Below are 18,627 nucleotides of genomic sequence, written 5' to 3' on the forward strand. Positions count from 1 at the left end.
AGAGGGAAGGTGAATCACAAATGTCCTTGGGGAAAGAACAAGATTCTATTAAAAAAATCCCTAACAAAATCAGGGGGCGGAAAAACTTTTCACGTGCTCAGAGGTCATGGCCTCAGGTACCAGTATCCTGGGGTGTGGATTTGTGGAGTTTCCTAAATATGCTTTCAACTCCGCTGAATAAAATATTCATTAAAAGCAGAAGCAACAAAAAAAGACTTTATTCCCCTCAAAATGCCACATCACCAGAAAGCGAAGCACATTTTTATAAAAAAGAAAAAGAAAGCGGGAGGGCGCGAGACACGCCCAAGCGCAGAAGTCTCGCGAGATCACAAAGCGACCCGCGTCTCTATCAAGGGATTCGTTTGTTTTTGCCTCAGCGACAATGAAGCTGACCCTTTTGTGCGCATGCGTCCCTGCCTGAGTAGGTGGGAGACTAGCTGTTCAGTTTGCTGACCAACCCTCACTTCTCTCCTTTCGGTGCGGTGGGTGTGGAGGGGTGTGGCCTAGAGCTAAAGGCGCGGGCTGGGCTAGACGCTAGAAGCGAAGGGGCGGGCCCTCAACCCAGAGGTCCAATGAGAAGCAAGGGATGGAGATGAACGACAAGCGCGCGCGAGCCAGGGGCGCGAGGGCGGGCGGGGCCTAAGCCAGGCGGGCCAATGAGGAGCGAGGGAGTGAAGGCGACGGAGAAGAGCCCGAGAGGTGGGCGGGGCAGAGTGCGCCGTCGGCGTCCCCTCCCTCAGTGGATGTCCGTTAATGGCGCTCGGGGCTCAGCAGCTAGGCCGGTTCTTCTCCTCCTCCTCGCCGGGTAGGGAAAGACCGACAAGGGGACGAAGGACGGAAGCGCCGCCACCGCCAGGTGAGCAACCCGCTCGGGCGCCGCGGTGAGGGGCCAGCGGGTCGGCAGTTTAATATGCCGGGGGAGGGGGCGTGGTCACTCCCAAGGAGTGGCCCCACCCGCGGGAAAGGGGCGGGGCCAGAGTTATCCCCGTGCAATTCGCGGGATGGGGACTTTGCAGCCCATAACTCTGCATAGGGAGCCGGTAGTTGAGCAGGTAACGTGCATGGTTCGCCTCCTGCCCGCATTGTATTCGTCATGGACGTTTATTGCATGTAGTCATCGCTCAAGCAAAACAAATAGGTAATAAAACATATACTTTACTAATAAAAATGAGATCTTAAAATTTAATAAAGCAAGTGAAACAAATAGGTTTCACTTTATAATACAAATGTATATACTACACTTACAAAAGTAAGTTATTAAAATTTAATAAAACAAGTAGTGGAGAATAATACAAATACATATAGTGTACTAAGAAAAATAAAATTATTAAATAAAATTATTAAAATTTAATGAAACGGGTAGTAAGTAATAATATAAATACATATAGTATAATAATTTAAATAAATCAAGTAGGAGGCAATAGTACAAATATTGTAGACTAGTAAAAATAAAATTTAATTAAACAAGCAAAACAAATAGGGGATAATACAAATATGTATACTGTCCTAATAAAATTAGTACTAAAAATTAATAAAAGAAGTAAAACAAATAGGTAGCAATGCAAGTACATGTACCATACTAACAAAAAGTTATTAAAATGTAATAAAACGAGTAAAAATAGGTGATAATGCAGAAACATATAATGTACTAATAAAATAAGATATTAAATTTAATAAAACAAAATAATAGGTGATAATGCAGAAACATATACACATAAAATATAAAATTATTAAATTTTAATATTTTATAAGCCAGGTGTAACAGTTCATTTTTTAAAAATTAAGTGGCTGCCCCCTTTGATACTACCTTATTTTATTTGTTGTGGGAGCAGATGCGTCAGAATTGAACACCAAGAATCTCAAAGTCCAATTATATGTTTATACCAGATAATATTCCCACCTAAAACTTAGCCCTTGGTGGCACATTGAAATGGAATGTCTCTTGGTGGCGGTCAGATCTCCGGTGCTAAGGGTAGGATAATGGATCTTGAGCGTTTACCGCTCAGAAAGTGGATATCCTATAGGCCCATTTTATTATAACAGCTGTCCTGTCAGGTAGGTTAGAGTTAAAGAAGGTTAACTGGCTGACCAAAAAGTTTGATGTCTTCTCACTTCATCCAACCATGAGTGCTCCCCCCTTCTCAATTGCAAATCTGCACTTAAAGGCTCATGGTGGAATTAACCTTCTACTTTAAGTTTTCCTTGCCTCCCTTTTCAAGCTGTCCCATAGGGATTCTTGGTTTGATTTCCCCAGTATGGATTTGATACTGGGGTGGGAGAGGACTCAAATGGAAGCCTCCCCCCCCCCCCAAAAAAAAACTTGCTCAAGTTTGATTTCCATAATACTTCTGAATGCTCATATTGAAGTGAATAGCTAGCATTCGACTCTTGTTGGCATTTTAGAGACCAACAGTATATTTGGGGTATGAGTTTTCGTGAGGCAAAGCCAGTGGCATCTGGACCGAGGGAGTTTTGCCTCCTGAAAGCTCCTACCCCAGAAACCTTGTTGGTCTCTAAGATGCAAGCAAGGTGTTGCAGTTAAGAGTGGCGGGCTCTCATCTGGAGAACTGGGTTCGAGTCCCCGCTCCTCCACATGAGCGGTGGACTCTTATTGGGTGAACTGGATTTGTTTCCCTGCTCTTCCACATGAAACCTGCTGGGTGACTTTGAACCAGTCACAGTTCTCTCAGGACTCTCTCAGCCCCACCTGCCTCACAAGGTGTCTCTTGTGGAGAAAGGAAGGGAAGGAGTTTGTAAGCCTCTTTGAGACTCCTTAAATGGAGAGAAAAGCAGGGTATAAATCCAGACTCTTCTCCAGGACTCCAGTTGAGCTGTTTGACTACAGATCCACACAGTTGCCCTCTGACGCTATTGGAAAGAATGCTGTTAGTCATTAAGGTGCCTCCGGACTGTTGTTTTATTTTGCTGCAACAGACGAAGATGGCCATTTGTTTGCAGTCGTCTGGGACCAAAAGCCAGATCCTGGCAAGGTTTCCTTCTTTCAGAATATTTCCCTAAACTCCACGAGCCAGACCAATCAGGGAGTTTGTCTGTTTCGACTGGCAGTGTCTCTGGAGTGCTTTCCCTGAGAGATCACAACTGGGATTTTGTCAAGCTTCGTCATTACTGAGCTGTGTGATTCTTTCCCCCACCAGTTCTGTGCTACAGCCCCTTTTCCCGTAGATTTGCAGTCTAGCTCAGGATTAAAATGTGGGGTTTCCTGTGCTTCGAACAAAAAGCACTATTTTTAGACCAGCAGACCTGAGTCTGCTCGATGTGCAGCTCTTCCATAGGAAATGGTGATGTGACCAAACATCATCGTGAGGAAGTGAGACGTGGCGCCTTGACTATTTGGCTACGATCCATTTGTCAGCCTTTAAAGGTGCCACAAGGTTCCTGGACATTCTGATAGCAACAGACTTAATTTATTTTATTTATTTGTATTTTATCGGGGTTGACACAGTTATGCCTCTGGAAGTAAATGATTCACAATATTTTTGACCTTTACTACCATGTGCCCTCTCATCCTCATCTTTACAGATTCTGATAAAATAATTGCTTGCTATTACAATAAATGGCAAGCCCTTCAGAGCCACTCTGAAATCTCCTGCACGATGCTTTAGCAGGCCGCTTTCTTTTCTTCTGCAATCTCTTCCCCTCTCCCCCCTTCTTTAACTGACTTTTAAGAACTTTGAACATGTTGTGATTCTTGGAGCATGCCCTGTTCTCATCTGGTTTTTTGAGGGTTTTTCCCCCCATTGGGTTGATTGAAAAAAAGTCATATTTTTTTTAATGTCTGGAGATTCCCCTGCGTGTGTAGAGAAACCTGTCGTGTCTGTTAAAGTCACTTTTGCCTGGCCATTGTCATACACACAAGAGCCAGCCAGTTCACTGTTGGGTACAACGAGCTAAAATAACGCAACTTTCTGGTACTCAAAGCAACTGACTATTTGTAGTAAATAAAGATTAAGAATGTAATTCTGCCTAACCCATCTGAATGGTGCTGAGTCTCCTTCACAACAGTGGTGCTTACGATCATCTCATAAACAACAGTAGAAAAATAGGTCTGGATTAAGCAGGCAGATTTCACCTGCACAGATTCCCAGTAAATAGAGAATTAAAGATGAGGACGCGGTTTTTTTCCCACCCTCTTTAGAGAACAACCTTTGATTGATAAGAAAACATGAAACTGTTTGTCTCAGGATTTTGCGTTGAATCTCTCCGAGAAGGATTGACTGCATGTGAGCAAATAAATATCCACCATGTTTCATGTTTGTGGCAAAAATATTTACTATTTCCCCCCAAGTAAATAAAGAGATGGAAGAAGAAATGTATCATGCATTTCGTGTAGAGTTTTCTCGCTCTACTTTTCCTCTTAAAGTGGCCCACAAGATAACTGACAAGTAAAAACAAACTAAAACTGTAGCGTGTGTAAAATGAAGAGGGTTCTTGTGGTACCTGAAGTACTGCCAGGCTCTGCCCAAAACTCTGGTGAACCATGTCCAGTATGAAGACTAAGCCCCTAAAAACCAGGCAAGAATCACACCTACTCTTCCAGTTCTTTTCCAAAGCCGTGAGTAGTTTCCGTGCGTGATGATGGAAAGTTCTCTCCAGTCACAACTGACTTAGGACGACTATGGGGAAGGGGTTCAAGGCAAGAGACATTTGGAGGTGCTTTTGCTATTGCCTGCCTCTGCTTAGGGATTCCTGGCTTCCTGGGGGGGTCTCCCATCCAAGTACTAACCAAGGCTGACTCTGCTAGCCTGGGCCATCCAGGTCAGGCCAGGGTGTGTGGTATCCCCTCACAATTTTTAAAAGGGGTGGACCTCAGCTGATTCCTATAGGGCTGGAGGGACAGTGTGTGCCAGTCAAGGGCTGAGAGGGATTGAGCAGGAGTTATTTCCCTTTTCCTCAAACATCCACTGCTTTCCCTGCCAATGAATGCTGTCTGCCCGTACCTTTTATAATGGACTTGCTGTATAGCCTTTGCTTTCTGCCCCCCCCCCTCCCCACCGTCATCCTGGTGAGAGATTCTTGGAATCAATCCATGTCAGTTCGCACTATGTGAAATCCATACTGTTGCTCATAATTGGCTGCTTTGTGACGTGGGTGTGTTTTCAATATTGACACTCCGCCCTTTTTATACAGTGGGAGAGTGCTCGAGTGCAGATGGTCATAGGAGCCTCGATAGATAAATAGCATTCGGCTTCTCCGGAGGGTACAGATCACATCTTGGAGTTCTGACTTGTGTCAATTCTGAGTTGGTTCTGTTTTTCTCAGGGCGGTGAGGAGGAGAGGCGCCAGGTCTTCCTGCTGCCATGGGGGCACAGGATCGGCCTCAGTGCTTCTTTGACATCGAAATCAATCGAGAGCCAGGTAAGCTTGGGAGACCCGTTTTGTTGCTCTGAACGGGGTTTGAGTTTTCTGCTAACGTTTAACTCAAGCCATGCTTTGCTTTTAGTTGCCTTGCTGCTTAAAATGGCCATTTTAAGTACTTGTTTGCCATATATCATACAATTGTGGAATTATTCCTTTCTCCAGTGTGTAGTCTTTGTGACTTTTAGCTGTGTATAGTGGGTTTCACTTTCAGAATTACTGCGGTTTGCATTTGCGGTGTCTTGCAGCATTTCATGGTCAATCAATAGTCTGTTTACTGGTGACAAGTACGGAATCCTGGGCGGGTAGGGGCTGTTGTAATAGAAATCTGCTGTCCCTGAGAGATAACATGACTTCGTACACATAAATAGAAACAAAATAAAAGCATATTGTTGGGTGAGGAAAGATTTGGGTAAACAGAATCTGGTTAGGTAGTATTTTCACGTTTATGTGTGAGAACTTCTGCAATCCCATTTAATGAGATAAGTGCAAGATCTGCTTATCTCGCTTCCACCCCCTGATCATCTGAATGCAACAGGAACAAATAAATAAGTCTTTCTGATATCCATCTAATTTGGGACGTTGTGGGTTTTCCGGGTTGCCTGGCCGTGTTCCAGTAGTGTTTTCTCCTGACGTTTCGCCTGCATCTGTGGCTGGCATCTTCAGAGGATCCATCTAATTTGCTTAACGCTTGCTGATTCGTAAAGTTGTCTTGTTTGGTGAGAAAGGTGGGAAGAGCCATGTAAGGGACTGACAAATGCCTGCTAGAAAAAGGTGACAATAAACAAGAGTTCCTGGAGAGGAAGGTGCCATAGAGATTCATTCTGACTTTTGCTGATCGACTACAATAAACTGGCTTCTGGATCTTCAGTACATTTTTCAGCTCTCCCATCTCTTCTCTGTAATCACGACGGCTAAGAAGTTAACGTTAATGCTGGTTATGATTGACAAGATTCTGACAAGGCCCATTTAAAACCACATTTTATATTGCACCAGCGGGGGGGAGGGGCTTTTATCTCTGTGGCTAATTTCCCTTGCAGGGTGGTTGTGAGGCTCAAACGAAGTGAACTGTAAACTGCTGTGAGAACCTGAATTGAGCGGTTTGATTAAACATATAAATAAAGAGAACTTAAGCAGCACGATATGAATATAATTGTGTTTCAGTAGTTCATAGACACCTACTGGTGGCCTGAGGCACTTATTGGTGGCTGGAGTTCTGATTACTTGCTTTTGCAAGTGAGAAGAAAAAAGATTCAAACTTCCTAACCTGGAGAACCAGGTTTGACTCCCCACTCCTCCAACTGAGTGGCAGAGGCTTATCTGGTGAACCAGATGTGTTTCCGCACTCCCACATTCCTGCTGAGTGACCTTGGGCTGGTCACAGTTCTCGCCAAACTCTCTCAGCCCCACCTGCCTCACAAGGTGTCCGCTGTGGGGAGAGGAAGGGAAAGGAGCTTGTAAGCCACCTTGAGTCTCCTTACAGGAGACAAAGGCATGGTATAAATCCAAACTCTACTTCTTCTTCCTCCTCAGTCTTTTCCAATTGCAATTGTACTCTGTAACTCGATCTAATCCAGACCCACAAAAATGGGCTATGAAAGGTCAGAAAGGCCTTGATTTGCCCCTTCCAATTGTCTGTACAGGAAGACATGCTTTGCATTTTACTTTGTCTTTGGCAGGACTTCAGGCATGGAGTTCTTCACGTTTGGTTAATAAAGAGAGGTCATGCAGAAAAGAGATTCACTATTATGCTTTGCTTTCAAGTATGGTACAGGTTATTAACAGGACAGGGTGCTTTTCAAAGCATTTTGTTTTCCTTTGTTTCTTTTTTGCAAGTCTGATTAGATGCCCATTCTTTTGCACAAACATTGAGGTAAACCTGCATGCTGATTTGTTTTTTTAAGTTCAGAAAAATTATGAAAGCGCTACTTGATATATTGGTTAAGTAAATGTCCACAAAATGGAATATCTAGTTTTTCGTCGTCTTTGAATGTACTTATTCATTTCATGCATGTTCCCCTTTCATAATTCATTTAAGGTAATTTGCATAGGATTCTAATGCAGGGGCTAATTAAATCTGTACCTGCGTAGCTTCAGAAAAGTTAATGTATTATGTGCTTTCCAGGTAGATATGAAAGCCTGGAAATTTTTCAGGACGGGGGAATTCCAAAAGCATAAGAGTCTTGTGAACTTTTTAAAAGGTTGCCAAAATCCATTTGCCCTGCAAGAGCTTTGATAACACTTTGTTCTGTGTTGGTCTTTGTTTTTGGATTTCTGCAGTAGCTAATCTTATCTTGACTGATGACAGTTTATATTTTATGTTGTTTCAAAACTTTTAGAAAGATGATTCATGCATAAAAAAAAGCACAAGCGATCCCTGAGGTCCCTTAGTCTTTTCCTTGAAGCTGGAGTTAATTTTTTAAAAAAGAATGTTGTTAAATGATTCCATGTGCACTGTGGTAATGTTAAACAGGAAGTGAAGCACCAAAGCATTTAGAAGTTAGAACCGGGCTTGATTCTGTACTCCTCCACATGAGAGGCAGACTCCTATCTCGGGAACTGGATTTGTTTCCACACTCCTCCACTTGAAGTCTGCTTGGCTAGTCACAGTTTTCTCAGGACTCTGTCAGCCCTACCTGCCTCACAAGTGTCTATTGCGAGGTGGAAGGGAAAGGAGTTTGTTAGCTTCCTTGAGTCTCCAAGGAACAGCAGTGACATAGTGGTTAAGAGCAGGTGCATTCTAATCTGGAGGAACCGGGTTTGATTCACCGCTCTGCCGCCTGAGCTGTAGAGGCTTATCTGGGGAATTCAGATTAGCCTGTGCACTCCCACACACGCCAGCTGGGTGACCTTGGGCTAGTCACAGTTCTTCGGAGCTCTGAACCCCACCTATCTCACAGGGTGTTTGTTGTGAGGGGGGAAGGGCAAGGAGATTGTAAGCCCCTTACTGGAGAGAAAGGGGGGATATAAATCCAAACTCTTCTTCTCTTCTTCTTCTTTACAGGGGAGAAAGGTGGAATTTAAATCCAAATGCCACCTCCTCTTTCTCCTCCTCCTCTTCTTCCTTGTCTTCTTCTTGTTTTGCCTAAATTTAAAATAACAGAATTATTATTGACTACCATCATGAGGGAATTTGGAAAAAGAATGATAGTATTAGTACTTTGTGTTGTTTGTGTAATGTGGTTTAAAAAAAAACACTGGAAGCTTACATCTGAAATACAAGTCCTTTGATTTCTAGCAAGTGGCCAGTGTGACTTTGTGGAAGTGGCAGGGATTTGGGGTTCAGGATTGCTTCAGCAATTCTGTAAGTTTATACTCAGGGACTTCTTCTGAAACCACAAGAGCTGTAGAATCATTGAGAGTTCTGGTCTGAATCTACCCTAACTCACTGGAACAGATTGTGTTTTGGCGCCTGGGATGGCCTTCAACTAAAGGACGAAGGACATAGTTTCAAATGAGGTTTCGAAGAGGAGCTTCTGTTCTGGTCTAGCTGCACAATATTCTCTCTGTGTGTACATACTTTGTATATTCTCTAAGCTTCTCACATATTTATTCTGACCCTCAAAAGATTTTTTTCCCCCCCTTTCTACGTCTGTCCCACTTTGGGGTGCAGCCGTCTGTCTTCCTTTACGGCAGGATTTTGTCTTGAATCACTGCATTTTAAAAGCATATGTTTTCACTCCCAAGGCAAATAGCAGCTTTAGTGCAGGCGATTTAGATCACAGCTGTTTTGCTGTCTCATCTGGCTTGACCAAGGTAATGTGACCCCCCCACATGCCCGATGTTCACAGCAGTGTTTGTCTGTGTGGGGGAGTGAGGGGATCAAATGATGGGCCAACCTTTGAAGACTTAAAATGTTTAAAATGCGATAAAACTGGGTCTGCTTTTTGTTTATTTGTAGCCGAAACATATGGAATAAAAACTGTTAAGGAAAGTTAATGGCTTTGCCCCAGATATTACGGAATGACAAAGTAACCCTGTCTTTTAATTTTTCTTCCAGTTGGTCGTATTATGTTTCAACTTTTCTCGGATGTGTGTCCAAGGACTTGCAAAAACTTCCTCTGCCTATGTACAGGTATCTTGCTTTTCCACAGTCATTATTTTATGCACAGAATTGCATTTTAGGATATTTGGACGCCTCTTATTATTCTACTGCTGTTTTTAAAGGTTTTAACCATATTTATTTGTACCAAGATTCATGTTGTACACCACCCAGAGCCCCTTGGGATGGGGCGGTATAAAAGTTTAAATAATAAATAAAATAAATAAATAAATAAATTTTGAGGGCTCCCTACGTTTTGGTTGAGCTTTAAAGCATGAGGGACGCAGGTGTAGCTGGGCCCTTCTCTTACTTGGGGGGGGGGGAGTGTCACAAATGCATAATTGAAAGATATGTTCTCTAGTGGTGTCATAATTGTGTTTGACAGTTCTGCAGTATTCATCGGCTGTGTCTCCAAAATTGTGACCATGAAATGAAAGGAGCTCCTATAATTATTTGGGCAAGGGGTCCTTCTTGATGCTGGTGTCGTGGTTAGCTTGTCTGATTAGGATATGAGAAACCTAGGTTTGAGTCCCACTCTGCCCTGGAAGCTCGCTCGTTGACCTTGGACCAGTCACATGCTCTCAGCCTAACCGACCCCACAGTGTTGTTGGGAGGATAAAGTGAAAGAGAGGAGAGTGATAAAAGCCACTTCAACTCTCCTCATCAGGGAGCAAGGTGGAGTATAAATGAGCTAAGTACATACTGTGAGACTACATTCCGATTAAACCCCTCTGATATTTGAAGGGATGTCATGTTGGTGAGGGAGCAAGCTTGTTTTCTGCAGCCTCAGAGACTAGGACCAGGAGTGATGGGTTCAAGGTGAAGGAAAAGAGATTCCGCCTAAACATTAGGAAAAACTTCAGGGCTGTTCGACAGTGGAATGCACTGCCTCGGAGTGCGGTGGAGTCTCCTTCTTTGGAGGTTTGTAAAGAGAGGCTGGATGGCCATCTGTCAGGAGTGCTTTGATTATGTGTTCTGTGTTGCTGGGGGTTGGACTTGATAGCCCTTGGGATCTCTTCCATCTCTGTGATTCTATGATTTCCCTCTTGGGACTGTCTCAGTGGCAGCAGATGAAAATCTGCATGGACCCTACTCACCACCACCACCACCCCCGCCCAGTGATGAGAAAAATTAGTAGTTTTCATCCTTAATTCCTAGCTAGTAGGTGATCCTTTCAATTAGAGTTGTAAAACCTTTGGGGAAAGGAAGAATGGCATGGTGGTGGAAAGCCCCATTAAGTCCCAGCTGATTTGTGGTGACCTCACAGGATTTTGAAGGCGAGAGACATTTGGAAGTGGTTTGCCGTTGCCTGCCTCTGAGAGAACTGTCGCCAGCCTAACGTCGCTCGACAGGCTTCATGAGGAGGAACGGAAGATTGAATCTGGTTCTCCAGATCAGAGTCTGCCACTCTTCACTGCTGCGCCACGCTGGCTCTCAGAAGGAAGAATTAGCCTTGACAGATTTCCAAATATGTTGAGACAGAGAAAAGCCCTTCCTTTAAGGACCTGGTCCTTTGCTCTATTTTTATGATTTCTGTGTATTTCCATTGAATTGGAAATCGAGGTTTATTGCTGTTGGGCTTTTAAGCTGTTCGTTCACATTTAGTTTTCTTTCTTTTAGGTGAAAAAGGAATTGGGAAAACAACTAGGAAAAAACTGTGTTACGAAGGCTCTACGTTCCACCGTGTGGTTAAAAACTTCATGATTCAAGGTGGAGATTTTAGCGAAGGTAAAGAGATTTTGTAAAGGCTGCATAATTATATTTTACCTGGTACTGTTCTCTTTAAAAGTGAATATTCAGATGAGATTCTTATTCTTAACCATGTTTTAAATTTTGTGCTGCCTCACATTCTGAAGCAGGTAATGAGTACAAAACATCATCGTAATAACCATAAAGACACTAAATATCTAATATTAAAACATTAACATGCAACAACAAAAAAGAAACGAATTGTAAATTGCCATGTCTGTTTTTTAAATATTGTTAGGTAATGGGAAAGGAGGTGAATTTATTTACGGTGGATATTTTAAGAAACAAATTCTAAATTGCCGTGTCTGCTTTTAAATATTGCCAGGTGATGGGAAAGGAGGTGAATCTATTTATGGTGGATATTTTAAAGGTAAGATCTAATAATTCTTGGCGGTTTGTCCATTTCAGTTTTGAGAGTTGTGATTCCTGAGACATTTAATGAGAAGGTCGACATAGAACGCCTTTGCATGAAAGTAACGTTGCATGGAGATTATTGATGTGCATGAGTTTTTTTAAAAAATGCGCTTATTGTAATATTAGTGTTTTAACGGACAGACGTAATTGCGGCTAACTTAGTCGGTTAAACGTGACTTCAGCATGGAGGTTAGGCAACTTGATTCGTGACGTCTCCTGTCTTCCTGCCTAAAACTGTCAACATATTCTTTTGTTTATAGAGAATGTGGTCTTTTGCAAAATGAAAAGGTAAGAGACAAAAGCACAACGCAGATTCAAACTCTGTTCCCCCGCACCCTTCCTAGTGAATATATGGACCACTAACAATGAATTTGTGGCTGGGTAAAATGATGTAGCTTGGGGAGAGAAACCTCAGGCTTACCTGAGAGGCTGTTAAGGTTGGCTTCTCTTTGTACTCTTGGGATTCTAAATGTCAGCCTTGGGACAGACTCTCTTCCCTCCCCCACATCCACTCCCTGCCCTTCTGAGGTTTGTACGTTTATTGAATTCTGAAAATACATTTAGCATGTGCTGTTCCTAGGAGTAATAAATCCGTATATGCCTTTGACTCTGAATGAACTCTTTGAAGGCTATAGACACTGGGTGTTGCTGTTGGAGCAAAATCAGTTTTTTGTTGTCTCAAGAGTGGGATGTTTCAGTGCCATTTGCAGTACTAACTGCAAAGCGGTACTGAAAGAGTCAGGAGAAAACAGAGTGTGTGTGTGTGCGTGCCTTTTTCCTCCTATGGTGTGCATGCTTACGCAGGTTATGTTACAATATAGTACTGTTAGATGGGAGAAGATGCTGACCTTGAACAGTGGTTTGTTGACAAATCTGTATTCTAAAAGGGTTTTGATTCTTTCTCTCTAAGATTTTATGGTAGGTAAGTACAATTATTCTGATACTGTGTGTGAAGTTTTGCTGTTAAGCCACAAATAGTGAAGACTTGCACCTGAAAACTATTTTCTTGACTGAAATACATTTGCTCCAGGCATCACCAAAGTAATATTTTACTATATGTGTGTGTGTACATATATATACACACACATATGTACATTATATATATATTAAATATGTGTGTATATATGTATGTATATTATATATACACACACGTTATATATATACTTAATACGTACATACCTATGTATATACGTATATTATATATACACATATGCATACACATATACATATGTATGTGTGTGTATATATGTATGTACATATATATTTTAATCTGCTGAGGCTGAAACTGAAAAGAGGTCGGGTGTGGTCTTCTGCTTGCTCATGGCAGTTTTTTCGTTAATTTTGGCATTTGGTTAAAAACGGGGCATTTGAGCTGAGCAGAACGATCCACTATTGTTGAACTCCCCAGCAGGGTGGGAAAGAGAAGTATTTTTTTTAACCTGGAAGCACATAACAAAGCTGAAGAAAGACTGTGTTATTTAAGTGGCTGTAGTGTTGTATGGAGGGGGGTTGTGCTTTGCAGACGTGTTGGAGGGCCCTGATTTGTAGGTTTGCTACGAGCCGGAAGCCAACTCGACGGCGCTTAATACACACAGGCCAATCGCACGCAAGGTGTTTACCGTTTGGCGGAGGCAAATGTTTGCCACGGCAAGATTTCTTGTATGGATGGATTTCCTCCAGTTCCTCTGTCACTTTCCACTCTCTCTGCAGCTGGCAAATCCACTTATAGCACAATTTTAATTTTACTTTGCTGCCAGAGTGGGACAGATCTGCCAGCGGGCACCGCTTTGCCCCAAACCTTTTCCCTCTGCCCGCCACCAACCTGCCTAGTCTTGCCCCTCTGCTCCCTCGCGCTGCTTCGCACGCTTCCCCTCCTCCCTCCTCCCTGTTGCTGATTTCTCCCCACTTCTTGTCCTGCTGTATCAGTTCTATTCCCTGAGGCCTCCTCCCTCCTGCATATCTTTAGATTAAAAAAAATTGCATAACCATATCAATAAAATCAATACTAAAAAAAGTAAAAATAATACTAATCAAATCAGTCTGAACACCTGATGTGCCCCTGCATTTGATCAACAAACTGAGATGTCTCCAGCCGTGTAATTTTATACCCTACTAATCAATGATTCCAGACTGCCCTGGGAAAAGCCTGTTGGTCTTGACGCTTGGATTTACAGCACATCGGACGATTGTGGACCTGGGGAGCATAGCAAAGAGCAGTCCCCATTGTCGTTTTGCGGTTTCCGTGCCATCTTTACTCCCCCCTCTATTCCCACCATAAAGGAGAATCAGCGTTTGGGCAAAGTGTGCAGACTTTTCTTTAACCGTTTGCCTTTTTGACGTCGACCTATCGACAGACTGATAGATCAATGTATTGATAAGATTAAAGATAAAAATTCAAGATTATATGACAAATCAAACCATGCATGCATGATGGAGAACCCACAAAACACGGCCCCCCGAATGCAAGCAAAAAGCCAGCTGATGAGCAATTCCTGCCCCGCCGCAAACAGGGTGATGGGTAACAATGCCGAACATGCCCCGAAACAAAGGCTCATTCCGCACATGCAAAATAATGCACTTTCAAACTGCTTTCAGTGCTCTTCGAAGCTGTGCAGAATAGCAAAATCCACTTGCAAACAGTTGTCAAAGTGGTTTGAAAACGCATTATTTTGCGGGTGCGGAAGGGGCCAAAGATTCGCTGGCCAGTTCTCTTTGAAGTCGCGGGAGCCCCACCATGCATAACCAGCCACAGTGTTCAAAAGAATCTTTGTAAAGAGGAGGATCTCAGTCCCACTGTATGTATTCAGTTCCACCTTTTTATAAACTGTTGATCAGCCATCTGCTGATTACTGGGGAAGCGCTGACTTGGCATTTGTCGTCCTATACTGGCCATTGACCCCAAACATTAGGATGATCCAAGAGTAGTCTTGCGTGGTATAGTGGTTGAGAGCAGGTAGATTCTAATCTGGAGAACCGGGTTTGATTAAGTGGCAGAGGCTTATCTGGTGAACCAGATGTGTTTCCGCACGCCTACATTCCTGCTGGGTGGCCTTGGGCTAGTCACAGTTCTCCCTGAACTCTCTCAGCCCCACCTACCTCACAAGGGGTCTGTTGTGGGGAGAGGAAGGGAAAGGACTCAAGGTAAGCCCCCTTGAGTCTCCTACAGGAGAGAAGGGTGGGGTCTAAATCCAGACTCTTCTTCTTCTCTTTTTTTATGTCAGGGATCCCCAGTGTGGTGCCAACTGAGCTTGTAAGAAAGTGGGTGGAGCCATTGTTTGTCAGGGCCTGTGGTTGGCTACCCTCATTCAGACAAAAGAGTTTGCAGCTATAGCTACCAGACAGTCAGGAAGTCTGGCAAGCTCCCAGGTTCTTCATAGTGCGTGTTTCCACTTCGCCTTCAGGGCCGACCCACCGTTGCCGTAGGCTTCATTTGCAAATCAGAAGGGGAGCTTTGTTCTGTTCTTAGAATCCAGGGGGCTGAGCTGCTGCGTGGGGAAAGATGAGCATTCAGGAGTAGAAACCTGCCCCCTCTTTTCCCTGGGCATGCTGTCCTCCCAGTGACGTTGCTGACTTGGGCAGAAACACGGCCAGACTTTGAATGAGGAAAAACTAAGGTGCTGCCAGTAGGCAGGAAAAGACTGCAAGTCTGTTTAGCTCTTCTAGATGCCAACATGTTTTGCAGTTTGCTCTGGGTCCTGGGACCTGAGAAATTTCTATACAAGATCCCCTGACGAAGCAAACTGCAGAACATGTAGGGATCTAGATTCTAGAAGAGCTAAATAAAATCTCAGCCTTCGTCTTCCCTAGCCTCTGAATGTGGCAGCTCCGTGTGTTCGGTGTAGATGCCACATGATTCTTTTGCTGACTGAGGAGGGAGATACTGTATTTGATTCTGCCACCCGTGACAGCTGTTACATTTCCGAAGGTGCGTACAGGCGCAAAAATCTTGGGGCGCCGGATGTGCCTAATCGTACCACGCGACAGATTTGCTTTCCTTGCTTGGGCTTAAGACTTTTGGAGGCATCAATTCTGGTTCAGAACAGAGAATGTGTTTTTATTTACCTGGACGAGGGTTGGCAGCCTGGAACTCTCCTGGAATTACAGCTGATCTCCACATCACTAAGATCAGTTTCCGTGGAGATAATGGCTGCTTGGGAAGGTGAACGGTATGGCGTTAAACCCCACGGAGCTCCTTCCCCAAACTCTGTCCTTCCTCCCAGTTCTACCCCAGATCTCCTGGAATTTCCAGTTAGCAACATCTGGATGTTGCAAAAGGTATTCTATTGGGTAGCTCCTGGTTGTTCTACTCTCATCTCCATAGAGTCTGGAGGGGAATAATCTAAGGAACTGTGTAGTTCAACAGTGCATCATATGCCTTGCATGTAGAAGAAGCTGCATTCAGACCTGGTTGTTTTGATAAGCGGTGTTAGGAAAAACCAGCATTGGAAACCTTGTTGGAAATGGTGCTCCCCGAGACACAGTGTAGTGCTGAATTGTCAAATGATGAACAGCTGTGGTGTCCAGGTTGGCATGTTAGGTATGATCCAGGTTGGAATGTTAAGCTCAGTCCATTGGTCTAGATTTCGGTTCATTTATTAGACTAGATTTTGACTCAATCCATTGGACTAGAACATTGGACTAGATTTTGGTTCAAATTCCCCTGCAGCCTTGACTCCATGAACATCGGCCAGCTGCTCTCTTTACGTCTAAGCTGCTTCACCAGGTAGTTGCAAAGATAAATTGAAAGTGAAGAGAATTACGCATAGAGGAAGGTGGGAGGAAAATAAGAAAGATAGAGTGCCTGAAAAAGTATAAAGCATAAAACAATTTCATTTAAGTATATGTTGACTCTTCTAATAAGATCGAAGGTCTTGTGTCCTTTAAAGAATGTTACTGGCATAATGATTGTGTACTGATCTATCTCGTATAGATTACTTTTTATGATTTTCCTATTGAGCTGCTGGAGCAATCCTTCTTGTATAATTGTTGATCTTTCTGAAACAGTTGAATTGGCTCAGAGAATCTGATTAACCTCTCTTCTTTTTTTCTTAAAACAGATGAAAACTTTATTCTGAAACACGACAGAGCCTTCCTTTTGTCAATGGCAAACAGAGGGAAACATACAAATGGTTCCCAGTTTTTCATGTAAGTATTTCTGCTTTGAGAGCTTGGCTTTTCTTAAACGGAGAAGCGCTATTCATGAGAAAGATGGTATTGCTGGTCTTTGAGCAAACAGACAAGAGGCTATAGACATTTGGTATATTTTTCCTGCTTATCTTTTCGCATTTTTTTTTAATCCCGAGGGTTTTGAGTGTCTATGCTCTTCCAGATTACTTAGTTTGCTTAATGTCTTTAGTGTATAAACATGATGATACTTTTTAAAAAGTGTATACTTCATATACTCAACACTTGAGTATTCTGGCCAAAGTTTATTTACAAGCCAGAGAAAAAGTGTGTTTCAAAGATGGAAGTTCTTTTTGAGAGGGCTTGATTTGGCCAGTTCGGTGTGTTTTTTAGCACGCCATACAATATATGCATACCCATAGATTTTTCTGCTGACATTGTGAATCCTTGAGTTAGATTTGAACTATCGTATATTACATGACTGAAAAAGTATTCTCCGGCTTTTTGTTACAAACCTTATTCCAGTTTCATAATTACGCGATGAATATTTGACTGACTAAACACCACAGTCAGGACAAAGAGGTTTAGAAGTAAGTCACATCCCTGTTAGACTGAAGTTAGCAAATTAGCTGCCGTGTAGCTCTTGATCTACTTACGTTTATTTCTGTGTTCTCTTTTTTTTTCCCCAAATATCTACCGTTCTTAATATTTACAAAATAAAAACCCAGGGCCACCCCTTCCCATATTAAGTCACTTGGATTTCAGTTTGAAGAAGAGGATTTTCGTTGCAGCATATCTTTAGTTTGATATATATCAGGCACTTTAGTAGACTCACCCTCCAATGTTCTCTGTAAAACTTTGCCATCTTTCTTAATGAAGTAAGAATGAATGGCGCTTCATTGCCTTGTTGAAGAAAAACATTGTGCAGAAGAACTAAACATCCTTGCTTGAACAGATACTTTTTCCCATGACTGAATGAGGTTCAGATAAGAGGCATATTTAGGTTGTATCCTAAAGAATGTCCCAAAAATGGAAAGCAGATATAACCACAAGAAGGATTTGATGTCTGTTTTGCTGGGGAATGGGGGGTGGGTTTGTAGCGACTTGTTTGTGCTCAAATATAGCAGGAAAACGGCTTTTGTTGCAACTTCTGACTTACAGAAATCCTACGCAAATGCAGTGAATTGAAATAAACAGTTCACTATCATTGCCACTTTTATGCCTTTATTGATACTTTTCCATTTTTTAAGCTTATCTGAACTTGAAAAAGCTGCAATTGCTGGTACACTCATCGAGAAACTTCCAAAGGGCTCTAAAGTTTCTTTCATCTCGCAATGCAATATGTATGCCAGTGTTGCCTTAAGAGGAGAGAGGAAGGCGCTTGCGTTTTATAAGTCACCTTCTAAAAAAGATAATGCCAAGAGTTTAACTTGTTGGCAAAAGTATATTAAATGCTCTTTATAAATAGGTTTACAGTGTGGCTTATTCCAAGAGCTCAGAGTGAGCTAATGTAGGCAGAGAGCAAAAGGTCGTGTGGTTAGGTAGGGTAGAAATTACTGAGTGTCCTTTCATGTTTTCTGGTTGTAACCCATTTATTACTTTGACTCAGCTCCTAAAATAGTCAGTAGACTAGCATGAACGGATTCTGCCCTGATTGAACCCTGCTTCATCTGGGAGAAAGTGAGATGGTGCAGCAATTTGAGAGGGCTGGGGAGATACATATTTAGTTTTTATACCTGAATTAAGGAGGAGAGGATGGACTTCTCTGGACCATCATGTGGTCAGCAGACCCTTGCAAATCCTTCATTTCATTTGAAACTCCTGAGTGCTCTGTGCACTGAAAGCAGTTGCTGGATCAGCCTAAAGCAGTGGTGGCGAACCTTTGGCACTCCAGATGTTATGGACTACAATTCCCAGCAGNC

General features: G+C 42.8%; 1 protein-coding gene across 2 annotated transcripts; it reads left to right on the plus strand.

Moving 5' to 3' along the window:
• The first annotated feature begins 707 nt into the window (after positions 1-707).
• NKTR (natural killer cell triggering receptor) lies at positions 708-18,546 on the plus strand. 2 transcript variants are annotated; one of them, XM_048510361.1, is made up of 7 exons: positions 708-856; positions 5,281-5,376; positions 9,377-9,451; positions 11,039-11,146; positions 11,493-11,537; positions 11,842-11,869; positions 16,639-18,546. In XM_048510361.1, the coding sequence occupies exons 2-7, from the start codon at positions 5,319-5,321 to the stop codon at positions 16,640-16,642; spliced, it is 318 nt and encodes a 105-aa protein (XP_048366318.1). In that variant the 5' UTR covers positions 708-856; positions 5,281-5,318; the 3' UTR covers positions 16,643-18,546. The 2 variants fall into 2 exon arrangements, with proteins under 2 accessions (XP_048366318.1, XP_048366317.1); XM_048510360.1 differs by lacking the exon at positions 11,842-11,869.
• Positions 18,547-18,627: the final 81 nt, after the last annotated feature.

Source organism: Sphaerodactylus townsendi, linkage group LG11 (genome assembly GCF_021028975.2).
Source record: "Sphaerodactylus townsendi isolate TG3544 linkage group LG11, MPM_Stown_v2.3, whole genome shotgun sequence".
NCBI classification, from domain to species: Eukaryota; Metazoa; Chordata; class Lepidosauria; order Squamata; family Sphaerodactylidae; genus Sphaerodactylus; species Sphaerodactylus townsendi.